General features: G+C 42.3%; 1 protein-coding gene across 11 annotated transcripts in view; it reads left to right on the forward strand.

Annotated features, from left to right (window-relative positions):
- The window catches only part of ALS2CL (ALS2 C-terminal like), a 544978-nt gene that overhangs the window by 240650 nt on the left and 279656 nt on the right, over positions 1-24672 (forward strand). For 8 of the 11 annotated variants that reach the window (XM_069210973.1, XM_069210966.1, XM_069210962.1 and 5 more), the window contains one exon: positions 22771-22962. The exons of 1 other annotated variant lie outside the window; for it this stretch is intronic. In XM_069210973.1, coding sequence (XP_069067074.1) covers positions 22852-22962 — 111 coding nt within the window. In that variant the 5' untranslated portion in view covers positions 22771-22851. Of the gene's footprint in view, positions 1-21920; positions 22024-22770; positions 22963-24672 lie in introns of all 11 variants that reach the window. 2 more of the 11 variants (XM_069210967.1, XM_069210970.1) reach the window with 1 other exon arrangement.

A 24672-nucleotide genomic window follows, 5' to 3' on the forward strand; every position in this document is an offset into this window, starting at 1 on the left:
TGACTCTGCCTGTTGGTAGATTCTCTGTCTGGGTCAGACTGACAGTTGGGCTGTTTGTGAATCTCCTCTAGACAGTGACACAAAGGGAGCTGGGGTGTAGCCTGCATATCCTGATAAGCCCTCTGAGCTGGAGTGGAGTGAGGAGTGGTCACTTACACCTAAATGGGCTGTGCCTGCCCCACACAATGCAGTCTCCAACGTCCTGGTGTGTGTCTGGGGCCTGGCCTGGGCAAGGCAGGATCCTGGAAACAACAGACAATTTCCTTTAAAGTTTGCCTATTTCAAAGGCAGAAAGGAGTATAAGTATTGGACCCAAAACTCCAGACTTTTAGATCACTTCTGAATTCAAGAGGAACCTCTGCCAAGGAAAAGAGCTGAAGAGAAGTACTGCCCCTGCCTGTGGCTGTGCTTTGTTGGGCTATCCTGCAGTTGCTGCTTCTGAATGTGAAAGGGGACAAAGACTGGACTTTGTTGTGCATTAATGCTTGAGAGGTATCTCCAAGGGTTTGGACTGAGCTTGCCTCCTGTTTTGAAGCCTCAGGGATAGCAAAGGCTTCACCAACCTGTCTCTGAGTCTGCATGCTGTGGACTCTAGCTTGCCAGAGGGTGTCATTCCAGTTCCTGGCCCCTGCGAGTGAATTTCTGGTGAAAATCCTGTGAAACAATGCCTGCCGACACCGTGCGACTTCGCTAAGGATGCCGCTGCAAGGAACCCCCGACGCCACCTGCATCTGAAGCCGTGGACCTCACAGAAATACAACAACCCCATCGATTCCACATGCCTTACGTCGCCATAGCTGCTGATCCTGCACAAACTCGCAGAGATCAGAGTGTCGTAGTCCCAAAGTTCGTGGCACCCAACTCTGTTGCAGCGCCTGTGATGTGATCACGACCCTGTGAGGTCACCCCACAGCATTGTGACTTCGCCGGACTTTGTCTTTGCCGGAGGCACCAAGGGACTGACAACTCGCAACTGATGCCGCTTCACCTCCACCGCTCCACAGTAAGGACCTGACGCCTCTTCACAACGCCTCTGCTCCTCTGCCCCGCAGCACTGGAACCAATGCCACCTCGGATCCAGCGATGCCTCGCTCCCCGACTCCGTGCACTGGCCTGTTTTCCACACTTTTTGCTAAGGTACTGTACCTGGGGTCTGTGTGACTCCGTAAACAGTGTCAGTGACTTTGCATAGCGGGAAATGACTCTGTCATGATGCCGCTTAACATCAAATAGAAGTATTGGTGCTTCTAGGCACTATTTTTGTGTTTTTAATTGCTAAAGTCATATTTTTAACTGCGTATTGTGGATTGTTATCGTATTTGGTCTTGTTTATTTAGATAAATATTTACTATTTTTCTAAATCTGTGTGGTGTCCATTTTGTAGTGTTTCACTGAATGTGTTGGTACACATTCTTTGCAATTGCTTCTGGGTTAAACCTTTCTGCTCTTACCAGCTACCAAGGGGGTGGGGGTTAACCAGGTGTGTTTCTTGTTTGCTCTGACTAGAGTGAGGGTCCTTGCTTGGATAGGGGGTAACCTGACTGCCACTGTTTCTAACAGGCTTGAATACAACATCTGGATTAGGCACCTCTCCAGTGGCACGACCCCTAAGGCCATAGCCTGCTGAGTTGAGGCATCAACAGCCTCACAGAATTAATCATCGATATGGAGTACCAAGATGGAGTCCTCCTCTATGTATTCAGCCTCCATTTATCAACAGGGTATAAATGCTAATAATTCTCAGAGCACTTTATGGGGCTACAAAATATGGTACTGGGTGACACCAGTGACTGTAGGCGCGCTAAATAATAAACATCTAGGATTCCCGTGGGACCAGAACACCCTGTAGTGCCTGCAAGGGTTAATGTTTCATGCGCCTGGGCCAGGTCCCTAGCAGCAGGAAATAGTGCTGTGTGTGTAGGCTCGAGCTTAATGCTGAGCAGAAAAAATATACAGACCCGTTTTCAATACAGGCGTCTTGCTGCTGATATGCACAGATTAGTACGGATCCTGCAAGGTGTTCTGGGCTTCTAGGCGTCCGAGGGTAACTGTCAGGCAAAGTTCAGGCTCCATGAGGCAGGCGGTTGTTCAGAAATCTTCAGACAATCAGCGCACTGACCGCAGAGGAACGAGGTGCGCGTAGTGCGTCAGCTTCCCGAAATTGTCCCCCTTAGCGGGTAAATACACTTACACTGTACCCAGCATACAAAATTAACTAGCCACAAATGGAGCGTTAAATTGCATTTCCGTGGCAATGCTTCTTTGTGGGGAAAAACTCATGTTGGCCCAATCAATACACAATTATACCAACAAGCAATGTAAAACTAGAATTGGAGCAGGAAAGAAAGAGGAAATTACAGGGGGATTTGTCCAACATCAGGACAAGAGAGAGACTGTTTATTGGTTGAAGTTTTGCATTTCCTTTCCCGGGGTGTTATGGGAAAGGGAGTTTTACTGATACATGTTGAAGTGCTAGAACATGAAAATAAAAGAAAGAAGAGCGTAATCCTCACCTCCGGCCTTGACAGAGAATTCATAATAATTGATTTGGCACTGTAATTCTCACTACACAACAAAATAGTACCTGAAAATGATGGATACATGGGTGTTCAAACAACAGAAGAATGGCTTGGGTGCAAACTTCTAAACACAATGTAAATGATGTATGATTGGTTTACCCTAAATAGACCCTAGACCCATTCATAAATTGTTTTATGAGCATTTCTCCAACTCCCACCCAGTTATATATTTATTTATTTAATGAGGAGTTTTATAAAGGACTGCATATCTCTTTTCCATTACTTCCGAGCTCTGACACAAGGGAATGTATAGGTTAGTGGATTAGATAAGACTCCAATGGTGCAGGCTAAGTCACCATTTCCAATGTTATTCGACTGAAACCCCTATTCTGTGTTTGTTCAGTTTTAGGTAAGTCTGAACAATTCAGATTTAATGTTGTGTGAAACACTTGAGGAATGGTTCAGATCTCAGGTTTGGATTACAGTCATTCTATAACTAGTGAATGTTCAGCGATTGCCCCGGTGTTCATCCTCTTGAAGCATCATTGGATGTGCAGACATTAAACGCAGGTCGCAGGTCTCAGAATGAGATGGAGGGAGGGGTCTGGCTTTGGTGGTATACATCACCTTTTCTCCAGTCTAGGCATTCAATGACTTTATGTTTTTTCCACTAGTAGTTAATTTTCACTGGCGACATTTACAGCTGACAGAAATTCCACAGTGCTCTTAATAATAAATAATTGTAACCTTTCTGATCTTACTGCCGCTTAGAACAGTAACCATGCATCCTCAGTATATTACTACCTGTAGTATTTATAAGAAATGGAGCTTTGCAGTATATATATATATATATATATATATATATATATATAAAGGAAAGGTGCAGAAGGGATGTAAAGAAACCATCAAATTGAAGCAATTTGAAGTAAACGGATCACAGTTTAATATTAGAAAGCATATCACATGCAAACGTACCTATGTAATTTACATGTTGGAGTGTCCACGCAGAAATAAATATGTTGGCAATACTACCTGTCACTTGCAAAAACTAATATTTTGACATATTTGAGCAATCAATAACCAGGACCCATCATTATCTTGGAGAACAGAGTGAGAAATCAGAATTATTGAGTGATGTAATATGTAAGGTCAGCAATGAGTCCTGCATTATTTAATATGCCCCTCTACGCCCTATCATACAATCTTGGGGCTTCAACCTCATGTTACATGCAGTTGACATTCAGATAATGTTTTCATTTAACCAACAGGAGGATTCAATCACAGGCAATTTTCAGGGCTGCCTCTTGGCAGTTGCAGATTTGATGCATAACAGCTGCCTACGCCTCAACTCCGATAAATCTGAAATATTGGTTTTTCGTACCTTTTCTCCTTTTGATAATGAAAATATGGCCTAAAGAGTTGGGTGAACCCCCTTCTCTAACATCTGTTGCAACAAAATCTTGGGGTGGAAACAGATACAGCTCTATCATTTACATTTCGTGTCTATTGTAGGATTTTGCTTTTCTCTTCTGAAATCTTTGAGACAAGCTTTAAAATACATCCCAGACATCAACCAGAAAAATATGGTCAATGCACTGATCACAATAAGATTGAACAATGCTAATATTCTCTTTATTGAGGCACCTCTGGAGTTCATTAATAACCTACAATGGGTTCAGAATGCGTCAGCTCATCTTGTTCTGATAATCCTCACATGTGAGTCGATTCTGCAAGGCCTGAAAACTTGACATTGGTTACCGATCAAGCAAAGAATACAATTTAAAACATTCATGATCATCTACAGGGCTGTGTAAGACGGGCCAGCTCTATATTCAGGACAGAATTGAAAATTACAGACCTCCTGAGGCCCTCTGATCTGTGAGTCAAAATCTTCTATGTATTCCTAGGGTGTATAAAGTGAGAGCTGGAGGAAGATAATTCTCGCTTATGGCTCCCACAACATCTTCGTGGTGTATTATCAGAGTCTGCCTATAAAGCTCATTTAAATAATTTTCAGAGAAGTTCAATAGGATCCTGCTTCATTTGAAGACTTTCCTGTTTAGAAAAGGGAAATAGTACCCTGCTTCCCACTCACAGCATAGCGCCGGGCACTCTTGTTTGGATTCATTCATTCATTCATAAGCAGTGCATGGCAAGGTATCAAGTTATAGTTAGCTCTGTTAAATATAAGTGGTGAATTTTGGTGCTTTCTGTAGTTCAAAACTTTATGTTGGCACTGAAATTGTCACATAACTATAAGTCACTTTAACCTTTGTTTATTTCAGTGAACCTATATGTACACCTACGTATTACACAATGGTGGTCACCTCTATGTAGTTATAATTAGGACAGACTATCCATTGGAAGATTTTTTTTTTTGCTAATAACTTTGGCGCTCTTTGCTAATCTTCATGAAACATTCCAATAAATAAGTTAATCTACCTCAGCTCCTACCTGGAAAGTTTTGGGGTGATGAGCCTTCAAGCCGAGGCCAGGAAAAACAGGGTGGGGGGGGGCAAAATATGTTTTCCTCGTACAAATCCACATAGGAACTTTTGACAACACTGCAGCCAAAACGGCAGAATGGAATTACACCGGATTTGACAGAAAGCTAAATCTTTATACAGAAAGTGTACTTTTTGTGAAATTATGTAAATTCATTCAGTGATTTCTTAAAAACTAAGGATCAAAATGGATAGATAGCTAGAGGCATAGGCGTGCTGCTTGGCAAGCAGATCAAACGATAAAATGAGATTGGCTGCTCCCTTACATCAACAAAGATGTTTTGGCAGCTATCAAGGACTGGGAACTCAGTCCCTCTACTCTGAAAAAAAACATACAAATATATAGAGTTCAGGGTAGGGATATGCTGTCCGCCTAGGCGCAGGGAGTGCAGTCCCAGAGGGGCTCCTTCTTATGGCCTGAATAAAAAAAAGTAGCAACATAATTAAATGAATAAAATAGATGCCCTTTTCTATTTGATTTCCTTAGTATGGCCCCTGAAGTCACACCTTCTTGTCTGCAATCACCCCTAATAAATAATCTGGACCACTGAGAGTCACCTGGACCACGCCCCATCTTCTGCACCGTCATCCCCAACTTCATCGCCCCTCTCGTCAATGACTCCAAAGGCTTCATCTTCCTCAGAGAATTGCATTTCCACCACAACCACCTCAATGACACAAACACCGCCAGCCTCCATCACAGCATGAATAGTAGCATAATGCTATAGTCAATTTCATTTAAAATCATAAAAACATAAACAATAACATTTGATGCAATTAATTAAATATTACCAAAAACACACAATATAAATTACAATACAGGCACGCCTCTGACAGCATGAATAACATGTGACTCATCCAACTTGTCATCAACCCTACCCACAATGAAAGAAACACGCTGGACCCCATTTTTACCTCAAGCAAGACAGTCAAGTACAGCCAAGTCACGGAACTCACCTGGACTGACCACTCCGTCATACACTTCAACATCTCCAGCCCTCACACCGCCACCATCGAGCCATCCAGCTGGAGCAAAGTCTCTGAGAGCCAATGGGTCGACACCCTCAACACTTTATGCCCTAACTCTGCAACGAACCTGGACCAAGTTGTCAAGAACCTCAACTCCTGGATCACCAACTATGCTGACATCATCGCTCCCATCAAGCCCCCCAGCAGACACAGGAGATCCACCAAGCAGACAAGATGGTACACCAAGGAACTGAGAACAGCAAAATGCCACTGCAAGCAACTGGAAAGAAAATGGTGCACAAGCAAGGACACCTCAGACGGGACCACCTTCAAGATCTCCCTCAACTGGTCTTCAACCAGGCTACTGAGGGAGATAAAGAAGAAAGCCCTATCCTACCACATCAAGCCCAGTTCCAACCACAGCAAAGGGCTCTTCAACATTTTCAGGGAGTTTGCCAACCCTGCAGACACAGAAAACATCATCACCCATCCCAAAAACTATGTGACAGACTCGCTGACTTTTTCATGTCAAGATCACCACCACCTGTAAGAACTTCGAACCCCAGCCCAAGCCTTCATACTTCCTTCACCTGCACACACTCTCCGAAATCAGCACAGACCACCAACTTACCTCATGGGACCAGCTCACCTCCCAAGACACCACCAACATCATGGACTCCATTCAATCAGAAGCCGTCAATGGACTCCTGCCCGCACCACAGGTTCAACATCGGAAGGCACAGTATCAGCAGCAAGCGCACCACCCTCTTCAACTACTCTCTTGCTACAGCCACCTTTCCTGAAGACTGAAAACATGTAGAAGTCAAACACCTCCTCCTGAAACCATCTGCTGACCTGAGCAAACTCAAAAACTACTGCCCCATCTCCCTTTCCTCTGCCAAAGTCCTGGAAAAAGCCATCAACCGACAACTCACAAAATATCTAGAGCAGAACATTCTCCTAGACACCTCTCAATCTGGATTCCACACCACCCGCAGCACTGAGACCACCTTGAGTGCAGCCACTGATGACATCAGAGCTCTCCTCAGCCGGGGAGAAACAAAGGCTCTGACCCTCCTCAGCCTTTGACACCATATTTCATCACACTCTGGTTAGAAGTCTGCATCATATCACTATCCAAGGAGATGCCCTCAAATGTATTGCCTGCATCCTCACTGGAAGAATGCAGAAAGTCCGCTGACCTCATTCAGCTTTGAACCCCAGGATATCATCTGCAGTGTCTCTCAAGGATCCTCCCTCAGCCCTACCCTGTTCAACACCTACATAACCCCCTTGGCCAACATCTTCAAATCATCAAATCCCATGGAATAAACTTTGTATCCTACACAAAGGACACTTAGCTTATCCTCTCACTCTCAGAAGATTCCACCCGCTTAGGAACCAACTTTCACAGGTGCATGACGAGCATCACCAACTGGATGAAGGACAATTGCCTGAAGCTCAACATGAACAAAACGAAATGTTGATCTTCGGCAACAACACCACCCCTTGGAAAGTCTCCTGGTTCTCCTTGGAATTAGGACCATCACACCAGAAACCTTGGCATAATCCTGGACAGAAAACGGACCATGAAGCCCCAGAACAACATAGTTGCCTCTACCTGCTTTCACACATTTTGCATGTTACGAAAAGTCTTAAAATGGCTCCCCCTGAACGTAAGATGTACTGTCACTCAGGCCCTAATCACCAGCTGAAAAGACTACAGCAACTCCCTCTACACGGTGAACACCACATGCCTTAGGCAGAGGCTGCAGAGCATACAGAACTCTGCTGCCAGACTCATCCTCAACCTCCCCAGATGGACCCAGATCGCTGCCCCTCCTCAGATATCTCTACTGGCTCCCCGTACAGAAGAGATGCCAATTCAAGCTAATGAGCCACACCTACAAAGCACTGCACAACCAAGGACCAGCCTACATCACCCCTCACCTGAACTTCCTTCACCTTACCAGAGAACTATGCCCCACCTCCCACTCACTGACCTGCACCCAGTGCATCAACTAAAGCAACAGTGGAAGATGCTTCTTCTCCTACCTCATAGCAAACATCCTGAAACGACTTCCTTCTGCAGGTGCGGACCACCTCCCATCTACTAGATTTCCAGTGAGCACTCAAGACCTGGCTGTTTGACTGAGCCACTTGAACCATCATGACTGTCAACCGCCTGGATACCCTCTCAGGTAATTAGTCACGCTATATAAATCCACTTAAATAATTGATTGGTGCAGCTGGTGCAGTCACAATTCACCAATACCAAACCATTACAGAGAGGTTGTTTTATTTCCTGTTAGAAATGGGGTCTTGTGTTGGCAGTCAGGTTACCCCCTGTCCAAGCAAGGACCCTCACTTTAGTCAGGGTAAAGGAGAATTCCTCGTAGCTAACCCCCGCTCACCTCCTTGGTAGCTTTGCACAAGCAGGCAGGCTTAACTTCAGAGTCTAGGTGTAAAGTATTTGTACCAACATACACAGTAACTCAGTGAAAACACTACAAAATGACACAACACCGGTTTAGAAAAATAAGTTATATTTATCTAAACAAAACAAGACCAAAATGACAAGAATCCACCATACACAAGTCAAGCTAGGAAATAAAAAGCCAAAAGAGTATCAAATCCTTGAGAAAACAGTAAAATCACTGTAAGCGTTGAAAAGTATCTGGATAGCGTCAAAATAACACGCACGGGCGAGTGTGCATTGAAAAAGGCTAGCGTTGCATCGATTTCTCACCCACAGCGAGACCGTGCGCCGTTCTGCTCCTCCGGTCGGGTCGGCTTGCATCATTTTTCCTCTCCGCAGGAGAGCGATGCCTCGATCCAGGCATGCACTCGGGTCCGGGCAGACTTTGCATTGTTTTTCCACGGCCAGCAAGGTTTGCCTCGAAAATCCTGCCACACGGTATCAGCCAAACCGTGCTATGTGGGTAGCGGCATTATCAGCCTCTGTCAGCGGGTGTTGCACGTGGTTTCTCCAGCTGCGTGCGTCGATCTTCCAGCCGCAATGCCGGTGGAGAGTCAATTTCTGCTGCGAAGCCGGTGGCGTGTTGTTTTTCAGCTGCATCTCGGAAGGTGCGTCGATATTTTCCCCACACGGCAGTCTGTGTGTGGATTTTCAGTCTTGGTCTGCCAGCATCACCTTCCAAGGCCCCAGGAACTGGATAGTACACCACTTGGCAGGGCAGGAGGCTCAGCAGAGAGTCCAGGTGCTGGCAGGAAAAGTATTTGATGGCCCTGAGACTTCAACAATAGGAGGCAAGCTCAGGACAAGCCTTGGAGATTTCTTTACAAGCAGGAATGCACAACAAAGTCCAGTCTTTGCCCCCTTGCACAGGCACAAGCAGCACCTGCAGGATAGCTTCAAAGCACAGTCACAGGCAGGGCAGCACTTCTCCTCAGCTTTTCAGCTCTTCTCCAGGCAGAGGTTCCTCTTGATGTCCAGAAGTAATCTAAAGTCTGTGCTTTTGGGTGGTCTTCTTATACCCATTTTGGCCTTTGAAGTAGGCTTACTTCAAAGGAAAGTCTCTCTTGTGTGTGAAATCCTGCCTTGCCCAGACCAGGCCCCAGACACACAAAAGGGGGTTGGAGACTGCATTGTGTGAGGGCAGACACAGCCCTTTCAGGTGCAAGTGACCACTCATCCCCTCCCTTCTAGCACAGAAGGCTCATCAGGATATGCAGGCTACACCCCAGCTCCCATTGTGTCACTGTCTAGAGAGAGGTGCAAACAGCCCAACTGTCAAACTAACCCAGACAGGGAATCCACAAACAGGCAGAGTCACAGAATGGTTTGAGCAAGAAAATGCCCACTTTCTAAAAGTGGCATTTTCAAACACACAATCTCAAAACCAACTTTACTAAAAGATGTATTTTTAAATTGTGAGCTCAGAGACCCCAAACTCTGCATGTCTATCTGCTTCCAAAGGGAATCTATGCTTTAATCATTTTTAAAGGCAGTCCCCATGTTAATCTATGAGAGAGATAGGCCTCGCAACAGTGAAAACAGAATTTGGCAGTATTTCACTGTCAGGACATATAAAACACATTAGCCTTAAACATACACTGCACCCTTCCCATGGGGCTACCTTGGGCCTACCTTAGGGGTGTATCACATGTAAGTAAAGGGAGGGTTTAGGCCTGGCACGTGGGTACACTTGCCAAGTCGAATTGGCAGTTTACAACTGCGCACACAGACACTGCAGTGGCAGGTCTGAGACATGATTACAGGGCTACTAATGTAGGTGGCACAACCAGTGCTGCGGGCCCACTAGTAGCATTTGATTTACAGGCCCTGGGCACCTCTAGTGCACTGCACTAGGGACTTACTAATAAATCAAATATGCCAATCATGGATAAACCAATCAGCAATACAATGTACACAGAGAGCAGATGCACTTTAGCACTAGTTAGCAGTGGTAAAGTGCTCAGAGTTCAAAAGCCAACAAAAACAGGTCAGAAAAAATAGGAGGCAGGAGACAAAAAGGTTGGAGATGACCCTGCAGACGGAAAAAAGTCCAACATTTCTCAATAACTGTTTGCCTTTGCCAAAAAGTGAGTGGAAATGATAAAGGGGAAGATTGTTGTTCTTAACACAACAAGCGTCAATAAATGGAGGTAGTTATCTATAAGGCTGGACAACAAATTATCCTGGAAATGGGTAATGATTATTAAGATTGACCTAATTTCATGTAGCGTTGGACCTCTGCCACTTTAGCATGCTGTTTCAAGTTAGGCAAATCTACCCTGACACATACACATTATGCCCTTGTCCTAAACACACATTCTTGATTCAAAGCTTACCTCAGTTTCATTGCAAGTGAGTTTGGGCTATAGCTCCATCACACAAAGATGGAACTCCTTGACTAAGGCCAATGCACAGGCAAATCTGAAAAGTAGTTAGTCAAACTGAGTCACACATCCCAAATCCATTTTCAAACAATCAATTGATAACCTAGAGTAGTTAGTCAAACAGGGAGTCACACGTCCCAAATCCATTTTACACACTCAATTGTTAGCCCAGTGGCTTGGGTTAATGCCAGCCTCCGCCTAAGAGATACTTTTGATCAAACATACATTAGCAAGCTGAAGGAACGAAACCCTCTTAGCTTCACAAGAAAAGAACTGCCAGATAGATAAAGTTACAAAAAGTGTTCACACATGTTCTAATCTACTATTAAACCATAACCCGAACACCAAAAGCAGCACTCATGAGTGCACCCTTTGTGTAACAGACAGAATTTCAAATGTCATTAATGATCTTAATTAAAGGTCAAATTATGCATCTCACTTCCATTACCAACATTAATGAAACAAGAATGAATGTAATATTATTTATTGGTTTGAGTATTTTTTCTTAAATGATTATGTTGCCATTGCATTGGATGTTATTAGTTATGGCCAGGGGCACTGGAATTGTGCGACAGATGAGGACCAAATTGTGCGATAGGGCTCACTAAAGTATGTGACAAGAAAGGGCAATTTATATGGTATGATGTGCCAAATTACTTCATTATTTTCTCATTTTTACACCGGGTAACTATCTTGGAAAAGAGATCACCTTATTAGAGCTAATTTAACACCCATATACAGCAATAAGCAACTGAAAGATGACCAGTCAACCTTTGTGAAAAGCCTTCCGCTGCAGAGGAGCCTGAGTCGTCATATTTTTTGTAACTTTTGATCCATTTGAGCTAGAAGCTTTAGTTCACCAGATGATGGATTATATGGCAAATGAGGCAAACCCATAATTATGTGAAAATTGCTGCCACCGCAGAATCGCATAATTCCGGTGGCCCTGGTTATGGTTTGCATGGCTGTTGTGCGAGTTATGAATCATGGAGCTAATCACAACTGCAAATTTGGGTGGTTTTTAGGGCTTGTATTTTAACCATAACTTTTACTTTATCTGTTATTTTAGGTGAATTTTAGTTTTTTAAACTGATTTGTAACGCTTGATGAGGGTCGATGGGCAGCTTTGAATGCTGACCTAAGGCAACTCCACCAATGTCCACCAGAAGAGATTTACAGACTGAGAGACAAATTAACCCAAGCCAATGAGATGTCCTGGGGGTAAATGAGGGTTGAGAGGAAAAAAGATCTTGGTTTTATCCATTTGGTGTTGTGGTCTCGCACTTGCCACTCAGATTAGAAGAGGTAGCAGCTGTGGTAATGCTCATGAAGGCAGTACATTAAACATATCTTGCAAAATGAGTGGACACAGAGTGAATATACTTAGGAGTGCTCCTTGAATGTGATTATAGTGCAAGTCCATTAAACCTTGGGGCTCAAATGATGCTCCGATTGGAAATGCTAGTACCAAGCATTAGAAGTACCTTCCCCAAGCTCAGGAGCACCAGTTGCTACTGTAGTCAGGAAATGGCTTTGGATGGAAATATACGGCAGATTGTCTAACACAAAACAAAGATGCAGAAATAGCGGGGGATTAACTGATTGAGCAGGAACTATACAACCAAGCAGATACGAGGTAACTTTCCTGCGTTACTGCTTCTCAAATTCCCCGGGATACACTAATTTATTTATTGTTTCATCCTTCGTTTCTGCCTGTTCAGGCGAGTCCGCAGATATGCAAAAATACGGTGTTGTCTCATTTTGAAAGTGCAGCATTCCACTTTCATTTTTTTTTTAAAGCTAGCAGCTTGGTGAGAAGTTAATACCATTGTAGTATTCATAGTGAAAATGTTAACTTGAAAATGTATTGTACATTCTGCAGTACCTTCACTAGTTTCTTTCTGGTAAAGATTCTGTAGTTCAATGCTTCACCTCGAGCATTCTGTAGAACATTATGAGGGGCTGAAAAAAGTCAGCTGAAGATGGGTTGAGCTTGGAGCTGTCTGAGATGATCTTTCGGCTTCAATGTTATAATAAACCATGCTGCTGTCGCACCCTGGTGTCCCTGTTTGCTTATTATTATAACATTGTTTAGAATTAACTCTCAATGACCTACTTTGAGTTTCAGCACAACATAATATTTACTGTTCCCAGTTTCTATGAAGACTTGAAAAAGGGAAGTATAATAAAAAGGAAGAGTAATAAAATATTAGCCTGTTGTTTACGAGTTCATAAACAAAATGCGTCTGTAATTGCAGTAAGTATTAGCACGTCACCAGCCTGTTATATTTACAGCATGCAACCCCTGATTACTGAAGGCATGCTTTATGTAGGTGAGAGTGCATTCTGTCGTGGATAAGGAAGTTCGATCCCAGAACATAAGACTATTGTTCCTCAGTTTGCTTTATGCCTTTATTCTTAGAGTTGAAAAAGGAACCTCTTGAATCTGAGTGGGGCAAGGTAAACATTCCCCGGTACAGTTTTAGCAGCAGGCAGCAGGAAGCACTTCATAGTTACTGATTTTGAATCGCACAATCAGCCCCTATGAATACAGACTGGCTATTTGACTTGGCAGCCTCTCCAACATGAAAGTTCACTTCATGCCACAGTGTGAAAATATTACTTACTGTTATGTCCTTTCCATAGTTAACTTCTTTAAGAAGAACTGCTGAAATGAGAGGGGAGGTTGAAGAGGTTGTTCTTAACTGTGGAGTAGAAGTGGGTGATAACTTTGAAACTCCAACATTGAGGGCAGGGCCAGATCAAGCCTTTAGAGGCCCTAGGCACTTAAAAGATTGTGGTACACCCATATTAATCTAATTCAAAATATAAACAATAGTAAACCGTAAGATAACATTTCATTTTTCAAAATGCACATTAAGATTAGTGCGCCCGATTTTATTGTGTTTTATTTTTCTAACTTCTCCGTCTGTATTTATCCATATTTATTTTTTGACCATCTTATTAGTATTAATCCATACTTAATGTGTAGATTGCGAATACGTGGAGTCACAAATGGTACATTTCCACATTCTTTTAACTGATAAACATGCACTCATTCTCTGATTCCTGTCACGTAAAGTTCAGCAGCCAAATATAGCAAAACAATACACACACAGGAAAATATTAGCAATTTATTACAAATATACATATGCCTTTATTTAATGATATCTTAATCTGTTTTTTAACTCCCCATGCTGTCTGTCTGCTCATATGTTGTCTTGGAAATCACAACAGACAGCATGGAAAGTCACTCATAAGAAGCATAATTTTCAGTACACATTGTTTTCTGTCTATATTTATCTGTAAAAATCAGTAAAAACTGAAAACTGGGAGCTTTAATTAAGATGGAAAATAATGTTTATTTTTTGTATACTTCCACTTTATTTATATTTGAAAGGTTTTCTCCTACTTATTCTAATTCCAAAGTCTTTAATCAGATCCTCAAAACTAATCTTATGTAACACATATGCTTCTATACTTAGTAGAGATAAGACATCCAGCCTGCCTTGCTGCAAAGTTGTCCTGTTCTTGTAAACTGAGAAAATCAACGCTCAGCTGAGCACTTTGTGTCCATAAATGTTCAAAGTATATGAAATCATACCTCTGTATTTAGACAGACACACTCAATATTGTCTTCTACAATTATTTTATAAAGTTCAGCTTGACTGAATGTTGTATTTACATCTTTTGTTGCATTGAATTTATGATGCACATATGAGTGAAACTGCTGAAGCTCAGCTGAGAAATTAGTGTTCAAGCCCCCTGGGTAAGCATCATTCAGCTTTTGACAAAACTGAGAATACATTTCAATTTCAGTAGATGATAAAGTGACCTTATGTGGCACATCACTTAGAAAAGAGAATATTTCTATTTCTTTGTATACCTCTCCTCTTCTTATCATCTCAGTTTCAGGTTTGTCAGACATATTTCTGGTGCAGTATGTCCATTACTGGGTAGCTTCTTTCTGATACATTTGCAAGTTTGAGCTGTTTTGTAATGAACATCTGGCAACATTTCCTTTGTAGCAGCAAATTCATCTTGAAGTGCACAGTTGGTCAGCTAATGCTCCATACAGGTCTGCACACGTTTTTAAGTTCACACCATGTGGCAGTTATCAGATTCTAATTTTGTTGTGTTTCCATGATTTATATCACTAACCTCTATTATTACTATTTTATTCTAATATATATATATATATATATATATATATATATATATATATATATATATATATATATATGTATATAAAATCTTTTCATTTCTTGTGGGAGACACTTTTGTGGAACCTGGTTCAGCTGCACTATTTGCAGTTTTTCACCATATAATCCATGGTAAATCCGCCAATGGAAAATTTCTCTGGTACCCCCTCCCTTTGATGGACTAAGCACATGCTTATTTTGCTTGATAGCTTGCTTAATCCAGCCTTGATTGAAGGTCTTAAATAAATTATAGTTTTATGGAAAAGAGAAGATAATATTGTGATTTTATGCTAGTGAATTTATTTTGTAAGTCCATGTAACTACTGATTAAAAACAAGTAGTCTATATTTATTTGAAGAAAAGAAAAATACTTGCTCTCAGCTGACCAACAGCACTTAATGGCAATGTGAGTAGAATAATGTGTCCGCACTCAATCAACACAGGCTTTATTTGGTCAATTAACCATCAAAGCATCACAATACATTAAACTCATTATAAACCAATACAATCCTTAATTAAAACCAATGAGCAATAAATACTTTTAAAAAGAGAAATCTCAGACTACTCATCTAAAATCCCGCCAAATCAATCTTCATTAACCTTATTTACAAAACGATTACGTATATACCATGCTGCCAGTAAACATTTGCTAACGGCAAGAATTAACATATTAGAATTATGACTTTTTAAAACCCTTATTGCTATGCTACATTGTCTCAGCCCCATTTCACAAAAAATGTTACGAATCCATTTTGCCCAGGTAGAAGAATAAGCAGGGCAGAAAACCTTAAAGTGTTCCACTGTTTCTGGGACACCTCCGCATGCTGGGCATGCGTCGGAAGTGACAGTTGACCTCCAACTACTTGTCAAAGACATCAATGGCAACTGTCCCAGTGGAGGCGTTACTATCAAAGTGACAGCAAGATGTTTAACAAAATAACTGTCTGAACGATATAATACCTGTCTGACAGTTATGATTATGACTCAGTAAAGATCTATTAGGGTGTGATTCGTGAGACATTGACTGTTTGATGAGCCACAATCAATAGCTCATTTACTTTCTGTTTGATGAAAAGGTTAATGGTTCAATAACTATAAAATAGGGCATGATTACGAGCAGGTTGATTCTCACATGTGCTCACTATGTGAGGGGCATCTCAAATTTCTGAAGGGGCATGGCGTAGCAAGTGGCTGCTAGGGCAGGCTTAGCCCGTGTCTCATGTAGGATGGCATGACAAGGTGTCTAGTAGGGCATGGAATAAAAAGTGTCTGCTTGGGCAGAGTATATAGGGAATGGCTCCTAGTGAATTAATCGAGAGTACTGGGTGTGAAACCGGCAAAAAAAACTATTAGTACACCTCAGCAGAACAGGTACCTCCATGCTACTACGTTCCACAAATAGACTTTTCACTAACAAGGGCACTTACAATATTTTATTAGCACTCTCAGAAAAGTGGAGTGGTTGTGCAAAAAATGTAAGAAATTACAGCAGACGTGTATATAAATACTATTAGACCAAGAGAGAAGAACGTAAACCATACAGGCTATTTTCAATATGTGGTAGCTGCTTTTAGCTGGAGTCTTTGAAAATGGTCCAATACTCCTCACAATGAATGCCATTTAATGTTCAGGCTCCCTTTCTAGCAATCACAATTTAATAATCTCATAAATTGATATCACGATTAGTGTTGCAGTGTTAACTTCGATAACACAGAAATTACACGGAAAAGAGCTAAAACTGATCCTAACAACTAACATCTTATTGTAGAAAATTTCTATATATGTCAGTGCTTGTCAGAAGTGCTTTGGGAATGGAATGTGGTTGGATTGTGTTGTGACATTTTCAAATTTTCATCTTTTTTTGCATACACGAATAGCTTTCGTTTAAACCCATAAGTACGTTTTTTTTTAATGCCGTCAGATTCATTCACAGTTCTGTTTAATTTGTAATTGGCTAGGTCTGTTGTCACTGGAGTCAAGTATCAGACTAATTTATTCAGATGAATTGCTCATTTCAAATTTATGGAAGTTGTGTTCTCACACATCCTGTCACATTCCGATCTGTTGAAAGTATTCTCACCCTTTGAGCCTTTGTAAAGGCCAACTGATGAGTAATTAGATTATACCTATTTATGCAACCTTCATCGGGATACATTGACCATGACCTTTGAGTCTCTAGAGTGGGTTCATCATTTATGCATTGATATGTGATCATTCGTGAATACTAGGTGCTAAATAATTAGGATGCAGCTTCCACAAATCCTACTTTGTAAGGTCAAAACTAAGGTGGTCAATGGGCAGGTTGAGCAGCTGAGTACAGGCATCCCTCATCAAAATCATAACAATGACTACTGCAGTAAGAGTGCACCACCTCCTGCTAGCCAACTCTCTTGTATTTCTGCCTGTTATTCGACTCAAGCAATTTCTAAAGACATTGGGGGTGATTCTGACCCCGGCGGTCTTAGACCGCCGGGGCCAGGGTCGGCGGGAGCACCGCCGACAGGCCGGCGGTGCCCCGCAGGGCATTCTGACCGCGGCGGTAAAGCCGCGGTCAGACCGGCAACACTGGCGGTCTCCCGCCAGTGTACCGCTGCCCTATTGAATCCTCCAAGGCGGCGCAGCTAGCTGCGCCGCCGAGGGGATTCCGACCCCCCCTACCGCCATCCAGTTCCCGGCGGTCCGCCCGCCGGGAACCGGATGGCGGTAGGGGGGGTCGCGGGGCCCCTGGGGGCCCCTGCAGTGCCCATGCCACTGGCATGGGCACTGCAGGGGCCCCCGTAAGAGGGCCCCTACAAGTATTTCACTGTCTGCTTGGCAGACAGTGAAATACGCGACGGGTGCAACAGCACCCGTCGCACCTTCCCACTCCGCCGGCTTGATTACGAGACGGCATCCTCGTGGGAAGGGAGTTTTTCCCTGGGCTGGCGGGCGGTCTTTTGGCGACCGCCCGCCAGCCCAGGGAAAAACTTAGAATACCCTCCGCGGTCTTTCGACCGCGGAGCGGTATTTCGGAGGGGGAAGTCTGGCGGGCGGCCTCCGCCGCCCGCCAGACTTAGAATGACCCCCATTGTGCCAGGTTCACACAGACAGTTCACTCATAAAATTACTTTTATGACTGGAAAGGTCTTCATTTATGACTGCACAATAATATCTTACATTAGTGTAATAATATGCACCAATAAATCCCACCCAGTGACTGGGGAGTAGGCAATTCAAGGAGTGGACTGTCTTGAAAGTGGATGTCCACAAATTTGTAAGCATTCACTAACTCCTCTCCAACCGTTTACCACCATGGAAATGGTCCAAGATGTACAGACCAAGGGAGACTTTTCAAGGGGATGAGAGGCACGGTACACCACCGAATTTCATGGAGTGTAGGAAAAGGAGCTTCTACATGAGGAAAAAATGTTTTCCCCTGTGAAGAAAGAACAGGAGTAAAAATAAAAGAAGACAGAAAAGTGCAATTTATCCTGGGTGCTGATTTACCCTAACAAGTGATTATAACAGTAGTAGGGATAAAATTCTGCACAGGGGAAATGGAAATACTTTAAAAACAAAAGTGGAGTCACATGACTTTCCCACGAGTACGACTTGGAAGGTCAGACTGAAGTAACTTTCCATAGGCACTTCTGGTAAGTTTTGTGGACAGCCTAGAGGAAAAACTCTGCACCCATCCTAGGAGGGTGCATATGGCTGTAGATTTACATCTTTTCTTTTCAAGAATCGGGCCACTGCTTAAAAAGCCATAGTTTTTAGAGGCAACAAGCTCTGTCATGGATCCCAGAAAATAATCTGCCATTATCAGAAAAAAAAGATTTTTAGCCCCCAAGAAAGTATTTTATACAAAATGTGTTCCACAAAAGTATGTACGCTAGAGCAATATTGCCCTTCTTAACCCACACAGCAAACCTTTATGTCTACATGCGCCAGGGTAGGTGATATTAACAATAGTATTTCTGGTGCGCTCGCAGAGATCTTCTTCCCACCTTGGGTTCAGAAACCACAAGCACGCTGGTGAGACACCATCACTATTCTTACCACCAGAGGTTGACATTCAATTACAAATCAATTACATTATACTTAGACAGATTTAAATGCCATAAACAACTTGACTATAAATCAAACTCTAAACAAAATACATTTCAAAGCTTTACTATAATCCCCAAATTAATGTCACATATATGGTGCGCAAAACTAAGTTATAAACATACATAAAAATCAATGGCTGACCAAAATGTCTGAACAGATTTAACCTACTAAACATCAATACTGTAAAGCACTCCAGAAAAATAATATAGATCAGCAAGACTACATATGCACATTAATTTCAAATATCAAACCAGATGATTGTGACATCAGTAAATCATCAAAATACAGTTCTTAAGAATCAATTTCAGAGCTGGGCCATCCTTATCTCTAACACAAAGTATGACATGCATGTGTGGGAGCAGGCTAACACATGCCGGGGAAGTAAAAGAAAGACAAAAATAATTTGGAAAAATCAGCTAAGGCAGCTCACTATAAAAATACGCTGGTGCAAGTGCCTAAGCTGAAAAAGAAAGAAGAAACCACATTTACTTATACCTCTCCTCATAGAACAACAGACAGCAATGTTTCATCTTGAAGAACGGTCACTTTTCCTCACCGTCTGTGTAGGGCAGTGCAGAACACGTGCTGCACATTGGATAAATGAGCAGTTCAGGATTAGTTGGGCATAGTAGTACTGAACAGCATAAACAAATGGGGCAATTAAGACTAAGAGGAAACTCATCAGAAGTTTTGAAAGGAATACAAAGTGACAGCAACAGACTTCAAGCAGGAGCAGACACATTCTTGAAGGGTTTTGATCAGCTTCAAGGCAGAAGTGGACTAACTCAAAGTTTCCAAGTTCCTCACTAACTAGAAATATTGGTCCTTTATGTGGGCTCACTTCAGGCGTCAGGTTCAGTGTCCAATGGTTGTTGATGGCAGCACAAAGTTTTTACACAATTCCACCAAAATATTACATTTTCTAATTATTTGTTACTTCAAATCCTTTCTCAGGACACAAAAATAAAATAAGCCTGTTTCACATAGGAATAATGAATTTCCTGTCTTGGTTGACAGCTAGAACAAATATTGTTACATAGTTAGTTCTGAAACATGTTTCTTGCCTTCAAAACAATAGGACATTCAACATTACATCAGCAACCTAGGAAAATAATTAAAGTCAGAGGGAACCGAATAAACAAATGATTTTCCACTACTCCTACAAAATGAATCTCTCATGCCTAGTAAAACTAATGAAGTCCAAATGCACATGAATATGGTTAATACTTTAATAAACCTATTGTGCACCTAACAATTCAATTCAAATATACAAAGCAAATTATTTTATTGCAAACATTATTTGTGAAATGTTAAAACAGTTCTAAGTGTGCATTTTATTTTTCTGCACACATGTAATAACTCATTTAATCAATATAAGTTGGATTAATTCATATTCATTTATTATTTTTAATATTTAATTTCTAATATTCATCTAATAAAATACTTTTTGCCTTATTTCAGGTCAGTAATTTACTCAAATATAAATGCACAATGTTTTCATGTTGAAGGTAATATCCAAATACAAATGGCAGCCACAATGTACACCATAATTTAAACATGTACATTTTACATTTCCACATTAATTTCTCATTTAGGCTTTTAAAGGAAGGTTAATTAGTCACCATATGCTAACTTCTTTGCCACTAATGTATTACTAAAATTAGATTTCTATCAGTATCTACAGAAAGCCTACAAATTAAGTACTGCGCTACCCTCTCCCCATATTAAGCCTGCCCATTATTTATGGTGCTACAAAAAGCCTACATAACAATCACTGCATAGAATTCAAACTTACTACGGCCCTCATTACAACATTGGCGGAAAAAAACGCCTACCGCCGCGGTGATGGCTGGCAAAAGACCATCACCACGGCTACCAGCCGTCCACCATATTATGACCGTAGCCAGAAATCCACCAGAAGGATGGCAGAATTCCGGCTGCTGCCAGCAGCAGCGCCACGCCAGTAGACCGCCGCTGACCGTATCATGACCCATGGTACGGCCTGTCGGTGTTCTGCTGGCGGACGCTGCTGCTGACAACAGTGTTTGGTCCCTTCTCCTGCCGGAGGACCCCAGAAATCAGGAAAGTTGGGTGCTCTGACAGGGGAGTGGTTAGGGGTTGTTGTGTGTGTGTGTGGGGGTGTGTGTGTGTATGTCTGTGCATGTGTGAATGCGGGTGTGTGTGTTGCGTGTTGTAAGAGTGTGCATGTGTGAATGTGTGAGTGTGTGGATGTTGTGTTGTGTGAATGTGTGTGTGCTCGAATGTATGTCAGTGCGTTTGGATGTGTGTGTGAATAGATGTATGCATGCGTAGGTGCATGTGGCTATTAGTGTGTGTATGAGTGTGTCTGATGGTGGGTGAAGGTGCGTGTATGTTGGTGGTGGGTCTGGAGTGGGAGGGAGGTGTGGGGGAAAACCTGGGAGGGGAAGGGGGGCGGGGAAGATCCCTATCAGTGACAGTGAAGGGATTCCTTGTCACTGATAGTGCCTACCGCCATGGTTTTTGTGGCGGTAAGGAGGCCACGAAAACCACGACGGTAGGCGGAGTCATAATTCTACGGGCGGGCTAGTGACGGCAGCCTGGCTGGAGACTGAAGTCTCCAGCCTGGCAGCTGTTACCGCTGTGGTGGACGGAGTGGTACATTGGCAGTTTGGCTTGAGCCAAACCGCCAATTTCATATTATGGGGAAAAGTACCTCCAGCCTGTTGGCAGTACCTTTCTCCATAATACTGCCACCCGCTGGGGTTGTAATGAGTGCCTATGTCTTCTTGCAGATTTGCCACAGAATGCCTATCCATCAATTACTCCGAACAGAATGCATGCCCGTCATACTGCATGAAGAATCTGAGTTTACAGTGACAGCACCACAGAAAGATGGTAAATTTAGTTGTGAAAATGGAGTATTGTTTCTCAAAACTGCAACTATAATCATTGGCTGAAAAGAAGGCATACAATTGAGAAATTAAAAGTTCCTTAAAGTTGCAACACACTCTGAATGTTAGCTCTATGTTTTGTGGTGAACAGTTTAAGGTGTTTGACTGCCAAACTATTATTGTTGGAAATTGTATGTTCTAACAATTTTGCTTGGTATGCCAATCTTGATTGCGTATTGTTGGGTTGGAAAATGTTCCTCTGCTTGACTCTGGATAGGAGACCACAAAATGCCTGCTCATACGCAACTGCTGGGCATAGCTATCCAAAGAGTAAAATGCGCAGTGGCATCAAGGCATAGATAGAAGTAAACAGGCAACAGAACTCCAGCCATGACTATATCTTATTACCAAAGTGGGCCACTTTTCCTTGCTTGCAATGGAGGCTTATGGCATCCTGACTATGCCGTTGACAACTGCGCTGATGTCTTCTGATAAATCACTTACCATTTAGTGCCTGCCAATATGTTAATGTGCAAAAAAACATAGGCCTTGATTTAATGTGCCATACAACACCGAACACAATGGGTTCGCAAGTACATAGACACCTGCATGTCCCCCCGAATTTTAAGTTTCAATACATATTTTAAATACTTTAGATATAATGAATACACGATCAGAGGGATTTGAGGGAAAAGTAAAGTTACTAGTAACAAAATAAATAATAAAACGTATCCTCTGTCTTTCTCAACAGGACCATACGCCTTAATGTTGGACAGATGAATTCTTTGTTTGAAGTAGAGGCAAGCTCTTTCTCACCGGACTTTTTCTACTGATGTCTAAACATAGTGGCCTTTCTTTGACAAGACGTGCAGCATGCCGGCACATGCGCACTTCAGCCCCTTCGCGAACATCCAGGGCATTTATGGATGGGCCAGCCATGCAGGTAAGGGAAGTCAGTTCAAAAGGTCAGGAGGCCTGGAGCACAGAGAGATCTCAGACTGGGGAAACAGCATATTGCCCCTTGCACCCAGCCTGCAATAACAGAAACAAGCACTATGCTGCGGACACCGCTAGCTGCCTCATATTACTTTTATCCCCTCCCTCCTTCCATTGTTTGTGTTTCCCAGACCAAGTCATAACAAACAAGCATTTGCAATGCAATAGGTCTTGAGTTTCCTCAAGTTAAAGCTATTAGTGTTGTAAATTCCTAACTGGATTTTTACTGCCTCTTAAATTGAAAATAAAAAGTAAAACAGTTGAAATAAGCAATCCAATTCAAAGCACCACAGCCTCCCATGAGCGTGAGTGCGAAGGAGAGACACAAAAGTAAAAAGAAGTTTACTTGCAGTCAAACGTATCAGCAAGTGTGTAATTATCTATGTAACAGGGTATATAGAAAAAGGCGGTAACAAAATTGCCCCAAGGATGGACAAATATTAAGCATTTACTAATGATAGCAAAGGAGTTTTGAAAGGCAAGCCACGATGAGTGATAATGATGGGCGTGTGGTGGGCGTGGTTAAAAGCCCACAGATAGATTACAACAGGCCAGAGCGCTTGTGTGCTCGACCTAAAAAGTGCTATGACATTTGGCCATGTCATACTGATTTTTTACCCCCACCCACCCTCTGGTTTGCCTCCCTCTGCCTCCTTGCTGTCTCACACCCTGTTTTCTCTCCAGTCAGGAATAAAACACAAAACAAAACATGTGCAGTGCTGGTTGTGTCATAATCCTTTTTTATACTTTCTGCCAAGCAATATGACTATAAAAATTGACAAAACGAATACCTGTTGTTTAGGACCTGCTTTGAATCTGCTTGTTTTGTCTAGTTCACTTTGTGTGGCCCAATCTGCCTGAGCTAATTTGGCTGTAAATAAACTGACCCAGTTAGATGGAGCAAATACTTTTCTGGGGCTTATGGTTTCTTGGAAAATGGGGGAGGGCTCATTGTTTTAAAGAGAAAAGCAGTGATCACCCCTGCGCAGGCACATCATGAAATGTGTCTGGCCTGCTCTCCTCATGGGCCTTCTCCCCTTAACAGTGAGGCCTCTGCTACTGAGCAGCCCTTTAACCCCTTCGATGCCAGGGCTTTTCCCCTCAGGTGCCAAGCCTTTTTTTGGCTATTTGGGGCAGTTTGCGCTTAGGCCCTCATAACGTTTTGTCCACATAAGCTACCCACATCAAATTTGCGTCTTTTTTTCCCAACATCCTATGGATTCTAGAGGTACCAGAGTTTGTGGGTTACCCTCGAGGAGACCAAGCAATTAGCCAAAATACAGTTAAAAGTTTGTTTTGTTAAAAAAATAGGAAAAGGGGCTGCAGAAGAAAGCATGTGTTTTGTTCCCCTGAAAATGGCATCAAAAAAAGGTTTGCAGTGCTAAAATCACCATCTTCCCAGCTTTCAGGAACAGGCAGACTTAAATCAGAATCACATTTTTCAACACAATTTTGGCATTTTACTGGGACATATACCATTTTTACTATTTTTTGTGCTTTTATCCTCCTTCCAATTAGTGACAGAAATGAGTGTGAAACCAATGCTAGATCCCAGACAGCTAAACATTTCTGAAAAGTAAACCAAATTCTGAATTTAGCAATGGGTCATTTGTGTAGATACTTCAAGGTTTTCCTACAAAAATTTACAGCTAAAATG

The sequence above is a fragment of the Pleurodeles waltl genome, chromosome 10, assembly GCF_031143425.1.
Source record: "Pleurodeles waltl isolate 20211129_DDA chromosome 10, aPleWal1.hap1.20221129, whole genome shotgun sequence".
Taxonomy (NCBI): domain Eukaryota; kingdom Metazoa; phylum Chordata; class Amphibia; order Caudata; family Salamandridae; genus Pleurodeles; species Pleurodeles waltl.